At 37.6% G+C, this 21,439-nt stretch overlaps 1 protein-coding gene, 1 long non-coding RNA gene and 1 gene segment (V, D, J or C); 1 reads left to right on the forward strand and 2 right to left on the reverse strand.

Moving 5' to 3' along the window:
- LOC117493033 overlaps nucleotides 1-20,157 on the forward strand; it is a 55,361-nt gene extending 35,204 nt beyond the window's left edge. The window contains exon 2 of the long non-coding RNA XR_004556925.1: nucleotides 20,038-20,157. This is a non-coding gene — a long non-coding RNA (uncharacterized LOC117493033). The remainder of the gene's footprint in view (nucleotides 1-20,037) is intronic.
- The window catches only part of LOC117492937 (immunoglobulin gamma-1 heavy chain-like), a 63,489-nt gene extending 42,919 nt beyond the window's left edge, over nucleotides 1-20,570 (reverse strand). Inside the window, 3 exon segments of the mRNA XM_034143368.1 lie at nucleotides 20,043-20,336; nucleotides 20,433-20,454; nucleotides 20,456-20,570. Coding sequence (XP_033999259.1) covers nucleotides 20,043-20,336; nucleotides 20,433-20,454; nucleotides 20,456-20,533 — 394 coding nt within the window. The 5' untranslated portion in view covers nucleotides 20,534-20,570.
- Nucleotides 12,554-21,439, reverse strand: part of LOC117492939 — a 35,995-nt gene continuing 27,109 nt past the window's right edge. The window contains 7 exon segments of the C gene segment in view: nucleotides 12,554-12,892; nucleotides 13,643-13,794; nucleotides 14,238-14,576; nucleotides 14,668-14,955; nucleotides 15,082-15,114; nucleotides 15,433-15,723; nucleotides 17,222-17,272. Coding sequence covers nucleotides 12,881-12,892; nucleotides 13,643-13,794; nucleotides 14,238-14,576; nucleotides 14,668-14,955; nucleotides 15,082-15,114; nucleotides 15,433-15,723; nucleotides 17,222-17,272 — 1,166 coding nt within the window.

Here is a 21,439-nt window from a genome sequence, read left to right on the forward strand (position 1 = left end):
AGTGCCACACGCTCATACAAAAACCGTTGCTTGATACAGTGCATTGTATTTCTCTCCCTTTTTTCTGCTCTTATTTTTCACTGACTTTCTCTTTTGGTGTTATTTATGTATCTTTTTTAAACATCAAAGCAAATTCCTTTTACCATCCTTACCAAATTCTGAATTGTTTTTTGTAAGGTAATCTTTAAGCCAATGTTGCCTAACAAAATCCTATGTAGTTGATCACATTATTTTCAATTATCATACATCTGTGCTTCTCATGAGGAGGTTATGTAGGTCACATATCTCACCTCCTGGTTTCCTTATTAGCACCACATGTCCTCCAGTGAAAAGGGGTTTTTGTCACACAATGTATCACTGTGGTTGCTATATTCTGCACTGTGATATGACTCCATACAAAAACTCCACCCAGCACACTGGCTGTCACAACACACACACTTGCTTTGAACTCTTTCATTTTAGTTGATGATTTTACGATTTAATCCTAGAACAGAATCACCTGTACAACTGTCTCCTTTTGTTTAGTTTCAGAGTTTCACTAATACAGTTATAAAAAGAAAATGCATATACAAACTAAGTATACATGTGAATGAGAAACCCATTGCATGAAACATGGAAAATAGGCTCTGACAGAAGATTACATATTTTCATACTCATTATATTTTGGTACAGGTATATCATCCTGTTTATCATATTTAAAAATACTGCCCAGTCTTTTATAGAACAGAATATATCTTTGTTGTCATCATACAAAGTTTAACGACATTTCTTTGGCATCTCTCACTGCAGTAATGAAAATAGACACAAATGAATAAATAAATAAAAGCAGATGTAGCAGCAATGACAGGGTAATGCAATAAAATGTTATAACAATGTGCATATTATTAATTCTTAAGTACTACGTTTGTGAAATGTATTCAAACTCACTCTATTTTCTTCAAGTCACAGCTTCCTATAATTGTTTGCATATCTTTCATCTAAAGTTTACGGAGCTTTGCCAGAGGTTTTTGTAACTATGTCAATCACTGTGGCTGCCCCCCGTAGACACAGTGAAACACCACTGTGCAAAAACCTGTGCCACTGTAGCTCATCCCCTTCTCTGAAGTACACGGCTAATAAAATGGCTACTTTTAAAATGAATCATTTTTGATAATTCATAATAAGAAAAATGGGATTGTAATAACCACTGTACATACCTTTTGTATTTGTATTCATTCACATTGTTCAATGGCCGTACTAAATGACTTTGAACATGCAGAATATTCCAATAATAAAAGTCTTTTCATATTTTTTTTTTATCTATATTAACATTATGGACAAATTACATTCACACGCTTCTGATGAGAGTGATGAATGGTTTTTTGGGATTTTGAAAAATATGATATGATAGCAAGACAAAAACAGCTTTTCTGGGGTTTGTGGGTTTCTAAGGTTTTAGGCATAGTGACTCTGGGCCTCCGTTCAGTTTAGGACAGGTTTTTGTACGAGTATGTAGCACTGTGCCCCACCCCCCATCCACACAGTGCCACATACTCGTACAAAAACCTGACAGCGTGTGTGGTCAATGTTTTGTACTCAGCAGGAGTATTCACAATATTTCAGCACTCCTTTTTTTTTTAACTATGAAATGATACAATATGCTTCTGTTGTTTTTGTCATTTTACACTTGGAAACCTAATACCAATTTTATTACCACAATCCTCCGGGTGTTAAGGTCACTTTGTCAGTTTTTAAGCTCATGATTCCTAAAACCACCATTTTATTGTCAGTATTTAATTACTTATCATTACAACTCAACCACAACAACTTACCTATGGGATATCATGTTGAGACTTAATGAGCAGTAATGGGACGTTAAGTGCAAATTAGACTATTCCTTACTTTTAACTTTCTTTTGCAATGGAATATTTTTTTATTTAATATTTGTATATTTTCTGTTTTCTTATGGTTTGTATTAGTGCTGGGAGGTATACCGTTTCATACCCTGAACTTTATACCGTAGGATGTGAACGTTTCATATACTTAATACCGTTGCAGTGTTACAAAATGTGTAATGTCTGACATGTCTTGATGTCTCAATCCTCAACAAGCTTTACCAAAGCCTTAATGTCGCCTCACTAGTCTGTAGATAATGTTCAGCTTTGGTGCCTTTATGACGTTCATAGTGTAGCCATTTTGACTGTTAAATAAAGTGTGTTAAAGTCTCTATATTGAGGGATAATAGTGCAGTGCCAGCCAAGTTGCACTAGTTATATTTGTTTAAATACTTGAATATTGTCTGTGTAGTGTACCTTGGCTTGAAGCGAGGTTTATTACGTTGCACTTTCTTCTTTTATTCTGAACCTAAGTTTGAAGGTCAATCGTAATTCAAATGTGCAGTTTCAGGGAAGGGGGGATTTGTTTACATTTTCAAACAGTGCTTTTCTTGTTAGTTGTTATGTTGTTATGTGGTACGCAAAGTTTGCACAATAAAATGGTTTACATTTTGCAGCTGTTTCATGCATTTTGATTCCTTCACCAAATAAGACTCATGAGGGCCACCACTGATCAGGTGTGTTTGTGTGTGGCCAACACTTATAAATGTAAATACATTTCCACTCATTGAAAAATAAATAAATGCCATGATACACTGTGATACCGTTATAGTTTTGAAAAATACTGAGAGTTTTTTGTCATATCGCCCAGCCCTAGTTTGTATTAGCAACTACTGCACAGCAATTTCCCTCTGGATAACACAAAATAGTGTCTTATCTTAATCTTTTCTTAAGCATCTTTACTCATCTTAAGAGTTTATTTTGTACAAATACAGGCATCAGAAAGCACTCCGACCTTCTGAGCCGTCTTTTGTATCATCAGCATCATACATAGCATTCCCTTCAGTCAGTGGAAATAGGTTTTTGTCACACAATGTATCACTGTGGGAGCCGCTGCTATATTGAGCACTGTGATACAACTCCATACAAAAACTCCACCCAGTACACTGACTGACATGACAACACACACATGTTGCTCTGTGTTTGTAATCTTATAATCTAATCTTGTAAAAGGAACCATCAGTGCAATAGTTTTCTAATATTTTCTTTTGTTATCTGTTGTGTTGCATATACACCTGAACAATGGCTTTACATTATGGGAATGGTGCTAACAAAAGTGTGTAATATCCTCCTAAATTAAATGAGAAGCAGAATTACTCTAGCATGTAATAAGATCACAAGGTGTTATTAACACTGTATGTTGGTAGGTCAAGCTTTTTTCTGAGATGTTTCCTGTTTTCTCATGTTCAAACTAAAAAAAATATTTAACATAATTCCTCATATATTTAATTTAAACTGCCATTTGTACATTTAATATCACCTTGCTTTAGATTCAAGGGATTTGGGGGGATTACCTGATCTTCTCTTTCTTGACGCACAGTGATATTGAGTATTTTAGTTCAGGTTTTTGTATTGCCCAATATCACTGTGGTTGCCATTCGATCCACAGTGCTACATGCTCATACAAAAACCCTTGCTTGATACAGTGCATTGTATTTCTCTCCCTTTTTTTCCAATATCTGCTTTTATCTTTTATTTTTTGCTTTCTCTTTTGCTGTTATTTATGTACATTTAAACATCAAAGCAAATTCCTTTTACCATCCTTACCAAATTCTGACTCATTTTTTGTAAGGTAATTTATAAGCCCATGTTGCCTAACAGTAATTGATTACATTATTTTCAATTATCATACATCTGTGCTTCTCATGAGGAGGTTATGTAGGTCACATATCTCACCTCCTGGTTTCCTTATTAGCACCACATGTCCTCCAGTGGAAAGGGGTTTTTGTCACACAATGTATCACTGTGGTTGTTATTCTGCACTGTGATATGACTCCATACAAAAACTCCACCCAGCACACTGGCTGTCACAACACTCACACTTGCTTTGAACCCTTTCATTTTAGTTGATGATTTTACGATTTAATCCTAGAACAGAATCACCTGTACAAGTGTCTCCTTTTGTTTAGTTTTTTTAATAATGTAAAAAACATGAGTTTCACTAATACAGTTATAAAAGAAAATGCATATACAAACTAAGTATACATGTGAATGAGAAACACATTGCATGAAACATGGAAAATAGGCTCTGACAGAAGATTACATATTTTCATACTCATTATATTTTGGTACAGGTATATCATCCTGTTTATCATATTTAAAAATACTGCCCAGTCTTTTATAGAACAGAATATATCTTTGTTGTCATCATACAAAGTTTAACGACATTTCTTTGGCATCTCTCACTGCAGTAATGAAAATAGACACAAATGAATAAATAAATAAAAGCAGATGTAGCAGCAATGACAGGGTAATGCAATAACATGTGCATATTATTAATTCTTAAGTACTACGTTTGTGAAATGTATTCAAACTCACTCTATTTTCTTCAAGTCACAGCTTCCTATAATTGTTTGCATATCTTTCATCTAAAGTTTACGGAGCTTTGCCAGAGGTTTTTGTAACTGTGTCAATCACTGTGGTTCCCCCCGTAGACACAGTGAAACACCACTGTGCAAAAACCTGTGCCACTGTAGCTCATCCCCTTCTCTGAAGTACACGGCTAATAAAATGGCTACTTTTAAAATGATTCATTTAGATAATTAATAAAAAGAAAAATGGGATTGTAATAACCACTGTACATACCTTTTGTATTTTTATTAATTCACATTGTTCAATGGCCGTACTAAATGACTTTGAACATGCAGAATATTCCAATAATGAAAGTCTTTTAATATTTTTTCAGACACATGATACTGTTGATGAGATTTTGTATAGTGCTACTATTATACTGTATGGTATGGCAGCCCACTTTTTACAGTAAATTGACCTCAATATCAACAAAAATTTGAAGAAATTATTAACCTTAATTCTCATGGCTTTTAAATATTAAGAAAGTTACAGCATAAACATGCATAAACCTTTACCAAAGTGTAGCTGCTTGTCCCTTATTTACAATAAACAGCAACACAACAACTATTCTTCTTTTCATTTAAATAATTATGATTTAAAATTATTCCTGGACCGTTTTAAGATTTGAATAATAATCACATTTTTAAGATTTAGTTAAATGTTTGGGAATGTAGGCTATCAGGTTTTTTTTCAGCAGCAGTAACATTTCTATATATTCTTCTGAGCTTGAAAATAATATTATTTTTAATAAACTTCACATGGACTGGGGCAAAGAACTGTTGCAAATACTGTCGGATCACACTTTTTTGTAATTGCGATGTAGTTTTAGACAGAAATGTGCTGTTTTACAGAGTGGGATCAGTACACTAGAAGCCTGCAGATGGCAGCAAAGCACTATCTTTAAATTAAAAAATCACCACTGTAGAGGCACCTAGAGATCAGGCTACTGCTTTGTTTGCTTACTATCATCAATCACTTTTTGAAATGTTTTTTGATTGTCTTCCTAGTCTGGTCCTATTCATTAAATATAAAGTATTTTAGGCCAAAAAATGTATTGGATTGTAATAATAACCACTGTAGATACTTAAACAAATAACATTGTTCAATGGCAGGACTTACTAACTAGTTGGATTTTGAACATGCAGAATATTCCATTGATGAAAGTATTTGACTAACTTTGATATAATGGTGAAAATATGTGTTTCTTGCAGTTAAATGTTAAATGATAGAAATGTGCTCTTTTTTACAGAGTGGGGTCAGTGCACATAGAAGCCTGTAGATGGCAGCACATCGCTATCTTTAACTTCAAAGGTCACCACTGTACAGGCACCTGGAGGTCAGTCTACTCTGCTTTGTTTGCTTACTATCATCACTTTTTGTGGGTTTACTGGGTCATAAAATGCGGAATTCTAAGCAATGTTCTTCCCAGTCTGGTCCTATTCGTTAAATATAAGGTATTTTATGCCAAACAACCCGCTTCTTGTATATTGTGGATTTACACAAATAGATCTGCAGACACACATGAGCTATATTAGGGTTTATGTCAGGGGGAGTCATGTGAAGTAGTTATAGTCTGAGGTAATGCATCTCAATTTACATGATGTTACCAAGTTTTACTTTTTACTCATGGCTACATTTTAAAACACTACAGCAGCAGTCATAAGGCCCTGTTGTCACACAGGAACCATCCACCTCTTGTTTGCCCTGGATGTCTGGATACGGTTCAGTAAAGTTTGGCTGCACTTAAAAAAGCAGAAGAATAACAAAGAAATACATCCTCTTCAGTCATGTGTTTTTGTTTATATATAATAAGGACATAGACCTTAAGTCCTACTATACCACTAAAAATGGAAAAGATTGATACAGGATATTGTCTGTAGTATCAGTAATAGTATTATTTAATGTTCATCGCTGTGTCCCATTATGACCAAACATTTACCATTTTGACACCTGTTTTAACATTTGAAAGCTATTGTTGCCATAATTACTGTTTACATTGTAACATCAATAAAAGACCAAAGTGCATTATACAGGTTATCTAGTATGTTGCTAGCAAGTGACGATATAGTTGCCACAGCTAGCTTAAATTATTCAGTATTTTCTCCCTAGCTCTATAATTGTTTTCCTTAGTCAGTTAATTAAGATGATACAAAATGAACCAAGGCATATTTTAAATGAATTGTACATTTCAAACACTACTGCTAATTGCAAAATATAAATCAGTTCTAACCCTGCACATTCCACCACTGTACACAGTTATACATTTTTATGCATTTAATTGTATTATGCTGACACATTTACAACAGGAACATGGAGAGACATATTTGTTTCGCAGTTAGGTGTGAGATTTCTGAAGGATCTTCATCACGACACTGCGCATGCTTCTCACAAATATTCCATTCCCTTTCTTGTTGAAGTTCACTCCGTCTGGCAGATATGTGTTGTCAAAAAATCTCAGGAGGGGATGTTGAATTACTTCACAACCAAGGTTGCCAACAGCCTTTTGCATAAATGTGTTGACGCACTTCCTGTCATAGTTGACCTTCCCTGGAGGTCCATTTCTCCACACTTGCCGCTCGGTGATGCAGGAATATGCAATGGCCATTGAAGGAAACTGTGAATGGAGCTTCATCAATTCATTGTTCATGACTGATGCAAGGTTCATTGCAGGCATTGTTCCCAGGCTGTTGCCGCCGGCGTGGATGACCAAAATGTCAGGGGGTCTCTGAGAGTTTGACAACTCTGCCTGAAAGCGGGGTAGGACTCCCTTCCAGAGCATGCCTCCTGTGCCAAACCATTGAACTTTGACGCCAAGTCCAAAATTCTCATCGAAGTTCTCATAGGCTGCAACTTCTCCTCTTTGAACGTAACCAGATCCAATGATCCATATCAGACATATTTGTTTCGCAGTTAGGTGTGAGATTTCTGAAGGATCTTCATCACGACACTGCGGATGCTGCTCACAAATATTTCATTCCCCTTCTTGCTGAAGTTCACTCCGTCTGGGAGATATATGTTGTTGTCAAAAAATCTCAGCAGGGGATGTTGAATTACTTCACCACCAAGGTTGCCAACAGCCTTTTGCATAAATGTGTTGACGCACTTCCTGTCATAGTTGACCTTCCCTGGAGGTCCATTTCTCCACACTTGCCGCTCGGTGATGCAGGAATATGCAATGGCCATTGAAGGAAACTGTGAATGGAGCTTCATCAATTCATTGTTCATGACTGATGCAAGGTTCATTGCAGGCATTGTTCCCAGGCTGTTGCCGCCGGCGTGGATGACCAAAATGTCAGGGGGTCTCTGAGAGTTTGACAACTCTGCCTGAAAGCGGGGTAGGACTCCCTTCCAGAGCATGCCTTCTGTGCCAAACCATTGAACTTTGACGTCAAGTCCAAAATTCTCACCGAAGTTCTCATAGGCTGCAACTTCTCCTCTTTGAACGTAACCAGATCCAATGATCCATATTAGAGTTTTTCCGTTCTTGTCGACCCCCTGGTTCAGAGATTTCTGCTGGGTCACAGTGGAAGCAGCGTCTTTAGAGGTGCTTGGTAGCATGGTAGTGTCTTTCTCCTGTGTAATTACGATACTCTTCAACCCCTTTGAGAGGAGAGAGATCTGTGGGCTGTGTTTGCTGCCACTTGAAAGTTCAACAGAAGGCCTTTTGGCCAAAGGTGTGGCTTCCCAGATCATCTTTTCTGGAGATGGGATCTTTGGGATTGTTGTGCTGCCCCATGACATTTGACCAGAAGTACTTTTGGCCAAAGGGGTGGCTTCCCAGATCATCTTTTCAGGTGATGGGATCTTTGGGGTTGTTGTGCTGCCCCATGACATTTGACCAGAAGTACTTTTGGCCAAAGGGGTGGCTTCCCAGATCATCTTTTCTGGTGATGGGATCTGTGGGGTTGTTGTGCTGCCCCATGACATTTGACCAGAAGTACTTTTGGCCAAAGGGGTGGCTTCCCAGATCATCTTTTCAGGTGATGAGATCTGTGGGGTTGTTGTGCTGCCCCATGACATTTGACCAGAAGGTCTGTTTACCAAAGGTGTGGCTTCCCAGATCATCTTTTCTGGTGATGGGATCTTTGGGGTTGTTGTGTTGCCCCATGACATTTGACCAGAAGTACTTTTGGCCAAAGGTGTGGCTTCCCAGATCATCTTTTCAGGTGATGAGATCTGTGGGGTTGTTGTGCTGCCCCATGACATTTGACCAGAATTACTTTTGGCCAAAGGTGTGGCTTCCCAGATCATCTTTTCAGGTGATGAGATCTGTGGGGTTGTTGTGCTGCCCCATGACATTTGACCAGAAGTACTTTTGGCCAAAGGTGTGGCTTCCCAGATCATCTTTTCTGGTGATGGGATCTTTGGGATTGTTGTGCTGCCCCATGACATTTGACCAGAAGTACTTTTGGCCAAAGGTGTGGCTTCCCAGATCATCTTTTTTGGTGATGGGATCTTTGGGATTGTTGTGCTGCCCCATGACATTTGACCAGAAGTACTTTTGGCCAAAGGTGTGGCTTCCCAGATCATCTTTTCTGGTGATGGGATGTTTGGGATTGTTGTGCTGCCCCATGACATTTGACCAGAAGTACTTTTGGCCAAAGGTGTGGCTTCCCAGATCATCTTTTCAGGTGATGAGAACTTTGAGACTGTCGTGCTGCCACCGGAAATTTGACCAGAAGGCCTTTTAACCTGAGGTGTAACTTTCCCGACCATCTTTTCTGGTGATGGGATCTTTGGGACTGTTGGGCTGCCACTTGACATTTTACCAGAAGGCCTGTCTACCAGAGGGGTGAGTTCCCCTTTCATCTTCTCTGGTGATGGGATCTTCAGCGTTATTGGGCTGCCATTTGAAATGCTACCAATGGGCTTATTTACCAACAGAGGTGCATCTTCACAGATCCTTCTCATATTCTTCCCTGATGAGGAGGTCTTTGGGTTTCTTTTCCTAGCCTTTGAATATCGCCTTTTTGGCGTTGGTTTATCTTCCCATAATCTCCTCTTCTTTCTCTCTGGGGAAGTGAAATCTCCAAATCCTCTAGTGCCCTCTGACATTTCCCAATAACGCCTTTTCACTGAAGCTCTACCTCCACAAGTTCTCCGCTTCTTCCTTACAGGGGAAGCGCATTCGCTGCATCTGTTTCCAGCAGAGACAGAGACCCTCTTTCTTTTCCTCTGAGGCCGGATTAGAGTGATGCTTGAAGTATTCTCAACCAGTTTCAATGGTTTGTGTGGACTTTTAGCCCCAGGAAAATATCTGGTTTTTGAGGATGGCTGCTGTGTGGATCTCAGACTTTGTGGAGGACAGAAGTCCATCTGATGGCTCGTTGTAACGAAAAGATGCTGCAACACCTGGCTGGGTGTTATTCTCTGAATAGGATCCAGTTGCAGCATCTGCTTGACCAGCTCCACAAAGTTCTCCAGATCAGCCTTATCTCTCATGGCATGTGCTTTTGAGGCATGACTGTCTTGCTTCGGCTGGACTTTCTTCAGATCATCCAGGGAGCTGAACATGCCGTCAATCACTGACATGCCTCCATACTCATGTGGTGTCATGAGTGTCCACTTATTTTGACAAGTGTTCAGGTAAAACTTTCTTGTTTTGAGTCCAGCGTTGAGGAGGTGCCCTGGCATCTCACCCTGAGTCTGTGTTATCTTGCAGATCATGTCATATTCACAGCTCCCGGGGTACAGCGGAGAGCCCAGGAAGAGCTCAACAGCAATGCAGCCCAGGGACCACATGTCTATGGGCTCGTCACAGAGCAGTCCCAGCATGGCCTCTGGAGCCATGTACCACGTGTGCTGCATTGATGGGACCTGCTCTGCTTTTGTGGCATCGCAGGCGGAGCCGAAGTCGATAAGTTTGACCTTTAATGGCTGCCGTAAGTGATCCACTAGCATAATATTCTCTGGTCTGACATCTGTGTGAGTGATCCCTAAGTCTTTCAGGACTTTCAGAGCTGTTGCCACCTGATGTACAATAGGCCGGATGTCTTTCAGGGGTAGAGACAAGGTCTTTCTCGTATCCACAAACTCCTTCAGATTCATATCCAGCAGCTCAAATTATTGACAGAGATGGTCTTTGTAGAGGAATGAGGTGTCCCACCTTACAAAGTTCCCCACGTCAGAGTCAAAGCTCCTGAGCTTCTGCAGGATGCCATGCTCTTTTTCTGTCTGTGTCTTTGTTATCCTCACAGCCACCGTTTCATTGGTGGCGGACTTGACACACTTGGTGACTTTTGCAAAGGCTCCTTGTCCAATTAAGTCCAGAACAAGGTAGTCTGAAAACTTGGAGGACAGCTTTGCTCCTCTGATGACCTGGAGGTCGCTGTCAAAAGAGGCAGCCATGTTGTAACAGGTAACCTGTTGCCTGTAGATCAGGTCAGTAATGTTTTTTTTCAAAAAGATTGAAATAAGACAGTGACAAATGAAAACAGCCAGTCTTGACAAGAAAGTGAGTTCAACTGACTGACTGATATATGAAGATTGGCCTAGTAGAATTCTTAGGTGTTCTAGTGTCCTAGAATGTCTCTGTTTGACATTCCATGGAACTCTGGGTGGAATGAATGGAATGCAGTATTACAATAATAAGAACTGTCATACAAGTATATTATTTTGTATTTGTTTATAAAAAGATACATTTTTCTTCATAGCAACTTGTGGTACATTACTTGTGTTGCACGTTGCTGAAGAACAGCTAAACAGATTTATATTGTATTAAGCACACTGAAAATATATATCTCTATCTGTGATGCCCCTGTGGGTTCATCTAGAGAGGGTGTGGCTGTGCTGTCTTGATTGCAGTAACTCAGGGCACCTGGGTCTGGTGCCCTGCAGCTATTTAAAGCCTCTGCTCCTCTCTGTCTGCCCTCTGCTTTCTCCTACAGGCACCCGGTTTCGGTGCAGTATGCTATGAGTTTCTTCAGTTGCTTCACTTTGTGCACTTCAACACTCTCACACTCATACATGTCATTTTTTCTTCATTTAATCGTTTATTTGAAGAAGGACAGTGCACATTGATGAACATTTAAAACAAATAATGCTTTAAAAACGTAAACATGCCGGATTTTAGCTTTGAGCTAGTTTCCATCCGTAGTCCCTCACATACAACATTTAAGAACATGACATTTATATACATAGCAAAATAAATACATGATATATATATGTCCATGCAATCCTCACCCTGCATTTACACTACTGATACCACTGACATCCACACCTCATGCTTTACTTGTTTTGCACTTAATTCATTTGGCTAATTTGAACCACTTGCTTTAATAAACATATTTTGTTAAACGGTTGATATGGTGCGTCTCCTCTTTGTTGTGGCCTTTTGAGCCAGGTCATAACACTATCTTTTCCATATTCAAAGATGTATAGGCTTATTGTATGAACACCAGCTACAAATTAGTTGTTGGCAATATAAGTCTTAAGTGATTAAACAATGCAAGTGACATAATGGAGCAACTAATATGCAGGAATAAGTCAACTTTATTCATGTTAATACAGGCAGATTGAGAATTAGGAAAAACCTAACAGATTAAACTAATTCACATTGTTAATGTGTGTCTGCTGGACTCATTTGTGCCACTTCACGCATGGATATATTCCGATATGTAAATGTATTCAACGAAATATGGTTCTCTAGTTTCGAGGAAGATTATTTGTAGCTCTGACGGTTTCCACAAAGTTTCACAACTACAGGTGTTCTCCCAGAGGGGCAGAGAGAGGGAAGTGTGACTCTCTAAAGATGATATGTTTAGAAACCCCAGGAAATGAAAAACCCTCAGAGCTTAACTGATAACAGAAGTTTCCAATAGCTGACTTGATGTTGTTGTATATGTTCTTAGATGAAATGTTCTTAGATGTTGTGACGGAAAATCCTCAAAAGCACACTATTGCTGATATTTAAACTCCTTTTAATTGAATTAGCGGCCATCCAAATCTTATCTCGTATACAGTATATTTAATTAAAGATCAAAGCACACTTGATCAACACAATGACCAAAAATGAAAGCAAAAAATGTATATTCAACCAAAAAACATTCTTATTATGTCCATTTTGCTACAGTATTTTTAGGAAAATAATCACAAACTGAATCAGTTAATCACGTACAATTATTTATATATCTTTATTGAATATGGACCATGCATAAAAATACATTAATCTCAAAAAGAGAAGCTATGCTATATGCCAGATTATAGCATAACGTTTATTTCCATCTGCATTGTGGAAAGTGTTTCAATAACTAACTAATTGTATTTTCTAAAGTTATAGCAATGAATTTCCCAGAAATGTGTCAATCGTTATGTAGGATGACCATTTCATGTAGAAGACATACAGTATATAGAGATTATGTACATGCCTTTAAAACAACAATAAGACAAACAAATCTAAACAGTTGAACACTTGTCATTGTTGTCTAGGATCCATCTCACCACTTCATCTGAAAAAAACCAACAACAAACAATTAAAAACAATGTCTAGCCTGCTGGAGAATTGATGATAATGAAATGATATATGTGTCTTCAATAGTTATGGCAACAGACTTGCTGCAGATGTTCTATAACAATTATATTTTCTATTCCACTCGATGTTTGCTTCATTATTTAATGACTTTGGCATAAAAATATGTATCTTCATACACTATTATGATTTGTAACTTAAGGTCGGTATTTATTATTGTTTTAATTCAATACATTTTAATATATTAGTTTACGCAGAGTGGCGTATAAAGCATACATTTTCTGCTGTTGCTTAATCAGCCTGTGCTGGTTGGCTGAGTTTTTTTAACACAATGTTTGACAGCCAGAAATAATAATTCACGATTCAGAGAGAAATTATCCTGTGCTAATGAGCTTTTTAGATGATATTGAACTATTTTTATGATTTTTAGATTATTTTTTGTCTATTTTGTTAAGCTAAATGTATGCATTCCTTCACATTTCAAGCGTTGACAATATTTTCTCCCTCTTTCTTGTCCGTGATTAAATTGCTGTTGCAAAGTCAAATATTGTCTATGCTAAGATGAGTATGTTCAAATGGTTTTCCCTTAATATGAAGCATCTCAATTATTACATTTGATCTCATAACTTGTAATACACCTGTCACATTGTTTTTCATAATCCTGCTTTATATCTTAAACCGGCTTTAGTCGTCAGTAAGAATGAAATTCAGAGAAAACCTGCATGTTTACCTTGACCATGGTGAATATCATGCTATAGAGGAGAGAGGATATGAAGAGGAATATGAAGGACAAAGTTGTGGACCAAAGGCTGCTGTACTCATCCTCCTCATCGATGGCCTCATCTGTGCAGCTCAGAGCAGAACTCAGTTTTGACATTAAATCTAAGAAGAGGAAGGTGTATTTATTAAAGGTAACATGATGCATTTTTCTCTCTTGGATCATGATCTTGCATCATAAACTGGAGTCAAGCCTCATCCACTTGGCTCAATATGTGGACGTTAATCCAGTTGAACGGTGCAGTGTGTTGTAAGGCATCACTTAAAACTACTCGTACAAAGATAGTTAAACAATATTAAAGTAATTCATGTAACAAAAGTTTCTCCATGCAACATTTATTTGAAACAGTCAGCACACTTTTAAAGCAGTCGGACAATTTGACAGAGACAACATTTAACAAAGTATTATGACAAACACAAGTGAATCGACATGTTAACTGTTATTGTTACAATCACAAAGACAGCTTGTCGTGACGGAGAGTACATAGAGACAGAACAACACAATAGCACAAAATAGCACACTAAAAGTTGAATCTACTATTTCTTACATTCAATGGAGTTATTCATTGAGTTAGACACGGTTCTTGGTGCCATTGCCTTTTTGGCGCCAGCAGGCCAGACGTTGCAGGAGAACATGTGATTTTGCCACTTTGTCTTGTTGGTGGTGTAAATACTTGTAACAAAGTAGCCATTGTTAGCCTTCTGAGGGGGTAAGTCGATGCCATCTTGGTAGATTGGGGTGTTTTGTCCAATATGTTCAGCCCATGCAATGTAGTAATCCTTCTCACTACTGAAGACCAGACACACCAAAGTGACCTCGTCGGATGGGTCTGCATCGATGTCCTCCTCTGGGACGATGTGGACTGTTACTTTTGGCTCCTTTCCATCTAAAAGAGAGACTCAGATTTAGGCTATTACATACAATATGACATGTCAGTGAGTTAGCTGCTGTTATACCAATCAGTCTGTGTAACAAACCTATTTTGGGGGGAGGCAGATCTTGAAAAACTGTCACATCATCTTTAGAGGCAGAACAGCGCACATTACTGAGGCTCTCATGGAGACTGAGCCTCATTGTGCTGGTTTTTATTCCTCCCGATCTTCCTTGCTCGCTGGTGGTCCGAATTGTTTCATTGACTTGCCAAGTGATTTGAAATTGATCGACAGTGGTCTCGTCATCTCCACTAATGACACAATCGAACCTTGCCTGGTTGTTGTTGAACATTTCTTTGGGACTTGATTTGTTCAGTTTCATCGTGATGGTAGCTACAGAAACAAGATCAACAGAAATAAATCAATAAATACAAACAGTAGATCTCTTATATTTGAGTATAATGTATACTATTAGTTACAGTAAAACAGTATTATGTAATGACAGTAGTAGCTCTTTACCGTTAGTCTCTGGACATGAAGGTGCTTTAACCTCTAAGCATGGGGAAGAAAGAGTACAAATAGATATTTTTTAGATTTGTTTAAGTAAGACACATGATGGATGAAGATAAACATGAGAAAGGTGCTTTAACCTCTAAGCATGGGGAAGAAAGAGTACAAATAGATATTTTAATTGATATCAGTCTGAAATGCATCATTTTAGATTTGTTTAAGTAAGACACATGATGGATGAAGATAAACATGAGAAAGTGAGAGTGTTAATGAACATTTTCAGGATAAAACTGAGAATGTGCTTCATTTGGACTCAAAGAGTAAAGAAGATCATGATAGCAAGTAAATAAAATCACGTACTTTTAATGCTCAAACTTTTTTGTCCTCCAGGGTGAGTCACAGCACAGTTGTAAGACTTTCTTAAATCCCACTCAGATTTTGGTACGTTGACAACACTGACTCCTGTATACTTGTTGTTTTTCACTGTTGGAGGATACTGTACAGCGGGCAGGTTTGTCCCACTGGCGTCAGTCCACTGAAAAGTCACACTATTTGGGGAGAAGTCGTTTGCAAGACAACCAACCGTGATTGTCTCTGCTGAGCCAGGGTTGCACTGAACCAGAGGGAACAGAGTCGGAGATGCAACGATTTCTGTCAACGAGTTTTAGAAATCAAAACGGTCGATTAAAGAATGATCAGTAGCTTATCTTAAAGGTAATTATAAATATAACAAACATTCTGAAATTGAAGAAAGAATCCCAAAAGATAATTTAAATGAAATTAAATATTTTAATTAATAATGTTCTACTGTATATTTTTGCGTATCCGTTCAGCACCTCTATAAACACATCACAATGGCACCAATATTTAATACAGCTGTGTTTTGTGATAAACAATTCATTTATACAAAATGTGTTTCAATCTTGAGAACAGCCAACAGTGGTTTTATCTTTAGTCCTTGCGTTGCACTGAACAATAAATAACTGATTAAACTTATAAATACAAACTCAAATAAATTATCGAAGCTGTTCATTTGCTCATCGTAAAGCTAATAGTTGTTTGAATCTTTCAACTTTTAAAAAAAACTAAGAATACAAGTTTTTAAAGTTAAATAATCATAACTACAAAATATGATATAAACCTATAATCGATTCAATAAAGGTTTAAAAATTAGCTCTATTTTATAAAATGTTATTTCATTCAATAGTTTAATGAGTGTTACTTATTTTCAAATTAATTTAATATTAATTTAATATTAAACCCTTGTGTTTTTTGATTTAAAAAAATCAGCATCGTTGTAAATATCAAACCGCAGCGGGTTTATCCTAAGAAGCTTTTTTTAGATATGTATTTGTATAATACAAAAAGGAATAAATAATGATTATATGATAATGTTAAAATAAATGATATAATCACCAAGTAGTCAAACTAGCAACTAGGACTGTCGGCAGTTGCACAATAAAAATGAAGGCTATTTATTTGATGAAGCAAAACATAAAGCTACGCATTTTGATACATTGGCTTTTACCAACCGTGTTGCCGGATTATTTGCTTCTTTGTATTTAACGTTAAATCTAAAAAACGTAAAAAACGGTTTGGGAGGAAATACATGAAATTAAATGATTTCTCTAAAACTAAGATAGATTATCAACATTTAAATCTTCAGGACACGTCTCTTCAAAAGAGTCCACATTCCTGTTTGTTTTTAAATAAACATTTTATCTCATCTACTTCATGTAAAAGTATTATGACTCTATCAGTGTTCAGCTATTTAATTAAAACACATACTGACAAAACAAAATATTCAATATATTTTCTACGTTCAGATTGACAGTACCGTTCTATTAAAAACTAATTCAGGTACAGTAGGTTTATAATTAATATCCACGGTAATACACATTTCATTGAATTATGTTAATAAAACATGAATCAGCCGCAACCTTTTTGTTATTCCAGCTGATTTAATTCTAAGTTAAGCTAAAACTGCCGCCTACATTAGGACAAATGACAAAGAAAAAAGGACCAGACTTGCATACATACACCTCTATTGCACAGCATCAATGTCAATGAGATCAAAAATACAACCAATAATTACAGTAATAAAATAATGAACCTCTTACTAAAAATATAACATTTAAATGTGACTTACCATTAGAAACTGTGACTCTAGTTCCTTGTCCCCAGTAGTCAAAATAAGCACAGTGATGCATCTGCACTCACTGCCTGTACAAAAACCTGAGGTACCCGAAAAGTGTGATAAAACGTCATACATTTAATTAAATACGAGGAAATCCTTGACGGTGTTAAACCCTGATGTCATATTCTGAGCATGTGTATTGTGGTTTTTCTAAATCAGTTTTTTAAAGTTATGATTTACTGCAGATAGCATTTACCTCCAGTCACTAACACAACTTTAAACTTCTAATTAAAACATGTTTTAACTACTTATCTTTCTAGTAAATATGATAACCACAGTAGTTACAGCATATTCCAACAAGAAGTATTCTGTCCTGTCCTTTTTTGTCAATGTAAGAATGAGAGAGTGTTGGTTTACTGCTCTTAGGTTTTTGTATGGATCTGTATCTCTGTGCCCCCCACCCGTCCATCACGGTGATAAACCCTCATACAAAAACCACACACAGTTTCCTGCTCTGGGGGAAGGGACACTTTTTGTCAGCATTCAGTAGGAATAAACTAAAATACATATTATAATATACAAAAAGTTGCCTAATTTGCCTTTTTGCTTCATTTAGTGTATATTTTTTGTATTACATTTTTGCTTTTTTTATGGAATTGTCATTAATACCATGACATGGCTTAGGTACCATAACCACTTTAATCTAATTCAAACATACATTTTAAAATGACTCTAGATCATTCTTTTAAAAGTATTTTTTAACTATATTGATGCAACACAAACCCACTAAATGGTGGTCAACATCCTCTATTCAGACTATACATTTAGAAACTTTAGCACAGTATTAATCTGCTGTAAATATTTAAAATAGCAGCTGTTTTCTATGTTTCGTGACATATTTAGGAACACTTTTCCTTTTAGGCTTTTAAACTCTGGTTTGGACATGAAGAGAACACTATATATTATAAATATAGACTATATCATTTTGTTAATGTTGCTGCAAAATTGTTGAATAAAAATGTGACGTCAAAGCAATGGTGTATGTTTAAAATCAATTTGAGTTTTGTTGGATTCAATTTGTTTGTCACCGGTAGTTATGAGGGGTCAAGAAATATTTTTTAAGTACATTTACTGTAATCTAAATAATCTACAATATTATTCTGATCACCAATATATAATAGTGTTTAGTACATTTTCTTTATTAAAGTCTCATATGTCGCCTTTCTAATAATCTAGTCACCCAGCCAAGCTCTCTGTCTGATCAAATATTGTTTTTCAGCTTGTTTCTCTTTTCATATTCAATGTAATTTGTGGTTTGTATTTATAAATATGACATATGTTATTTAAAATAAAATAATAAGATATCATGTGGGACTATCTGGTGATTAATGGGAAACACATAGAAATCTAATGTGGATACATCATCCAAGTGTTATTGCAATTTGTGCGAAAACCCAGAAGTGTATGGATCACATTGCTTTGTGGTTAGTGGAGGTTTTTGTGCAGCTGCTCCACTGTCTTTAGTCACTGTGTGTCACGAGCACAGAAGTAAACAGCAGAGTCTCCTGCTGCCAGGCTGCTGACCTCGAGGTACTGAGTGCTGCTGGGAACATCTTCAGTCATGGTGAAGCGGCTCTGAAAGGAGCTGCCATAAGTAGGAGAGTTGTTGCCTGTGTCCATCCACCCAACCCACTCCAGAGCTTGTCCTGGCCTCTGTCTGATCCAATTAATATAATGGCTTGTCATTGTAAAACCAGATATGATACATGACATCTTCACTGTCCCTCCAGGTCTTTGCACCTGAGAGGAGGACTGCTCCAGTTTGATCTCACTCCAGACTCCTGTAAGTAAATCATTTTTGCTCATTATCCAACATTTCACCAAAGAAATACAAAAAAGAAGTAAATCAGAAGTGATGTTTCTCACCATGAATAGTAACTAAAAATAATAAACTCCAGATAATTGTCCTTTCCATTATTTGAGAGACACTGTCAGTGCTTTCTGATCTGAGTGTTTCAGAAACATATAACACTTCTCTGGTGTTCTGCAACAAGTCGCTGATGGTGTGTTTTAAAGAGAGGAAGAGTTTGCATCGACCTCCCTCTACAGATTCAAAAAGGAACATGTGACATCAACATTTCCATAAGCAGAGTATCTCTACGACGGCTGCATTTACATTTCACATTCACTTACATTTCCTGTCCACTTATTTCTGGATTCATGAAAACAACAAAAGAGGAAAATACTTTGTTTATGTTCTGCAATGACATCCTGTTTCTTCAGTGGTAGAGCTACTGTTATTTTCTATTCCAGTAGATCTAAACAGAAACACAGAAAATGTGTTCTATATTTAACAGGCATCACAAGGCACACAACTCATTTAGTATGAATTCAATTGGCATATGTGTTTTGCATTTGTGCAAAATGAATTCTCTCTCAGTCTCTTCTATACTGATCTTGGCTGCAGTGGAAGTGAAATAATATTACACAGACATTTAAATACATTTTTTAATGAACTTGTCAGAGAGTGAGGTGTGTATCATTGTTCACATTTATACTCTGTGTGGTTGAGTCACATGGTTGCTGAGTATTTGTGCAGGTCTGCTGGTGGTTTGTGTCACTGTGGGCTGACGTACAAGGTTGAGCAAACACGATTTAAGTTAAGAATATTTCGATGACATCTTAGTACTCTTTCCCTCTTGACTGTAACAGTGAGCTGGTGTTGAGATCATTTCTGGTCTGAGGGCTCCTCCTCTGGTGGCTTCATGTTACAAGTGTTCAGGCTCTGAGGGGTTTTTGTACAGCTCTACTGATGGTGTGTGTCACAGTGTGTCTCTGGCACAGTAATACACAGCAGAGTCTCCAGGCTGCACGCTCTGTCCGTTCAGAGTCACTGTGTTGCTGGAAGAGTCTAAGTCGATACTGAACTTGCTCTTCAGTGAATCTTTGTAGTGTGTAGTTGAACCAGCTCCCATTCCTATCCACTCCAGTCCTTTCCCTGCAGGCTGTCTGATCCATGCTGTCCAGTAGCTGCTAACAGAATAAGAGACCTGACAGGTGATGGTCAGACGTTGACCTGGCTGCACAGTCACAGAGGCTGGCTGTATCAACTGCTCACACTTCACACCTGTGGAGGGAAACATGTTGAATAGTGAGCGAGGTTAATAACAGTGAGCAGTCAGTGTGAGCGTTCTGTCAGTGTCTCTGCCTCAGTGAGACTCACAGGATCCAGCAGCCAGCAGCAGCAGCAGAGCTACAGAGAACATGGTTGGTGTTGAAGGTGACCTGATGGAGCTTCTCTTCTTCTGCTGCAGCTGACAGCATGATATCAAGTCTTTATAGCAGACTGTGAGGAAGTTCACTTTGCATAGAGAGGGACACTGACAGGCTATAAAAGAGGGACGGACTGTCCTGTCAAGAGTTGTCTTTTGGATTTGTGGTTAGACAATTATAAGGATATAGTGACTTATCACTAACTTTTATTTAAACTTAAATAAGATGTAATCATTTATTCTGCTCAGCAAAACCCTAACCCACATACTGGATACATCACGCATAAATCTATTTTTGATACTTTCTGTTGAAAAATAAATAATGGGACAATATTGTTGCAAGAATTCCTGAAGTAAAATGTATATCTAAAAAAGGGGAAGTGAAATTCCACATCAGCTGTTGCTTTCATAGTGTGTTTAGAAAAGCTGTCTTTTTCTCCTTACTGTCATCTGACTTTTTATCATTTACTGCCACCTGTTGGTACTAGTGATAATAAATAGTTAGAGGTTTTTGTAAAGCCTCTGGGCTTCCTTTAACCACTGTGTGTGTGTTTGGCGCAGTAATACACAGCAGAGTCCTCTGGCTTCAAGTTGGACAGCCTCAGATGCACCATGCTGTTGCTATTATCTCTGGTGACTTCTATCTTTCCTTGTAATCTACTGGCATAGTCTGTTCTACTTGCATCGCTGTAAACACGACCCATCCATTCCAGTGCTTTTCCAGCAGGTTGTCGGACCCAGTGCATGCTGCAGCAGCTAAATGTGAAGCCAGATCCCCTGCAGGAGAGACTGAGAGTCTCCCCAGGCCTCTTCACTACTGAAGAGGAAGGAATAGACTCCATACTCTGACCTGTACAACCTGACAAGATACAAAAAAGAGAAATGTTCACTAACACACCAAACACAGGGCTGAATCACTGACTGACCATCAGTGGATGTTGTCTGATAAAAGATAAAT

The sequence above is a fragment of the Trematomus bernacchii genome, unplaced genomic scaffold (assembly GCF_902827165.1).
Source record: "Trematomus bernacchii unplaced genomic scaffold, fTreBer1.1, whole genome shotgun sequence".
NCBI classification, from domain to species: Eukaryota; Metazoa; Chordata; class Actinopteri; order Perciformes; family Nototheniidae; genus Trematomus; species Trematomus bernacchii.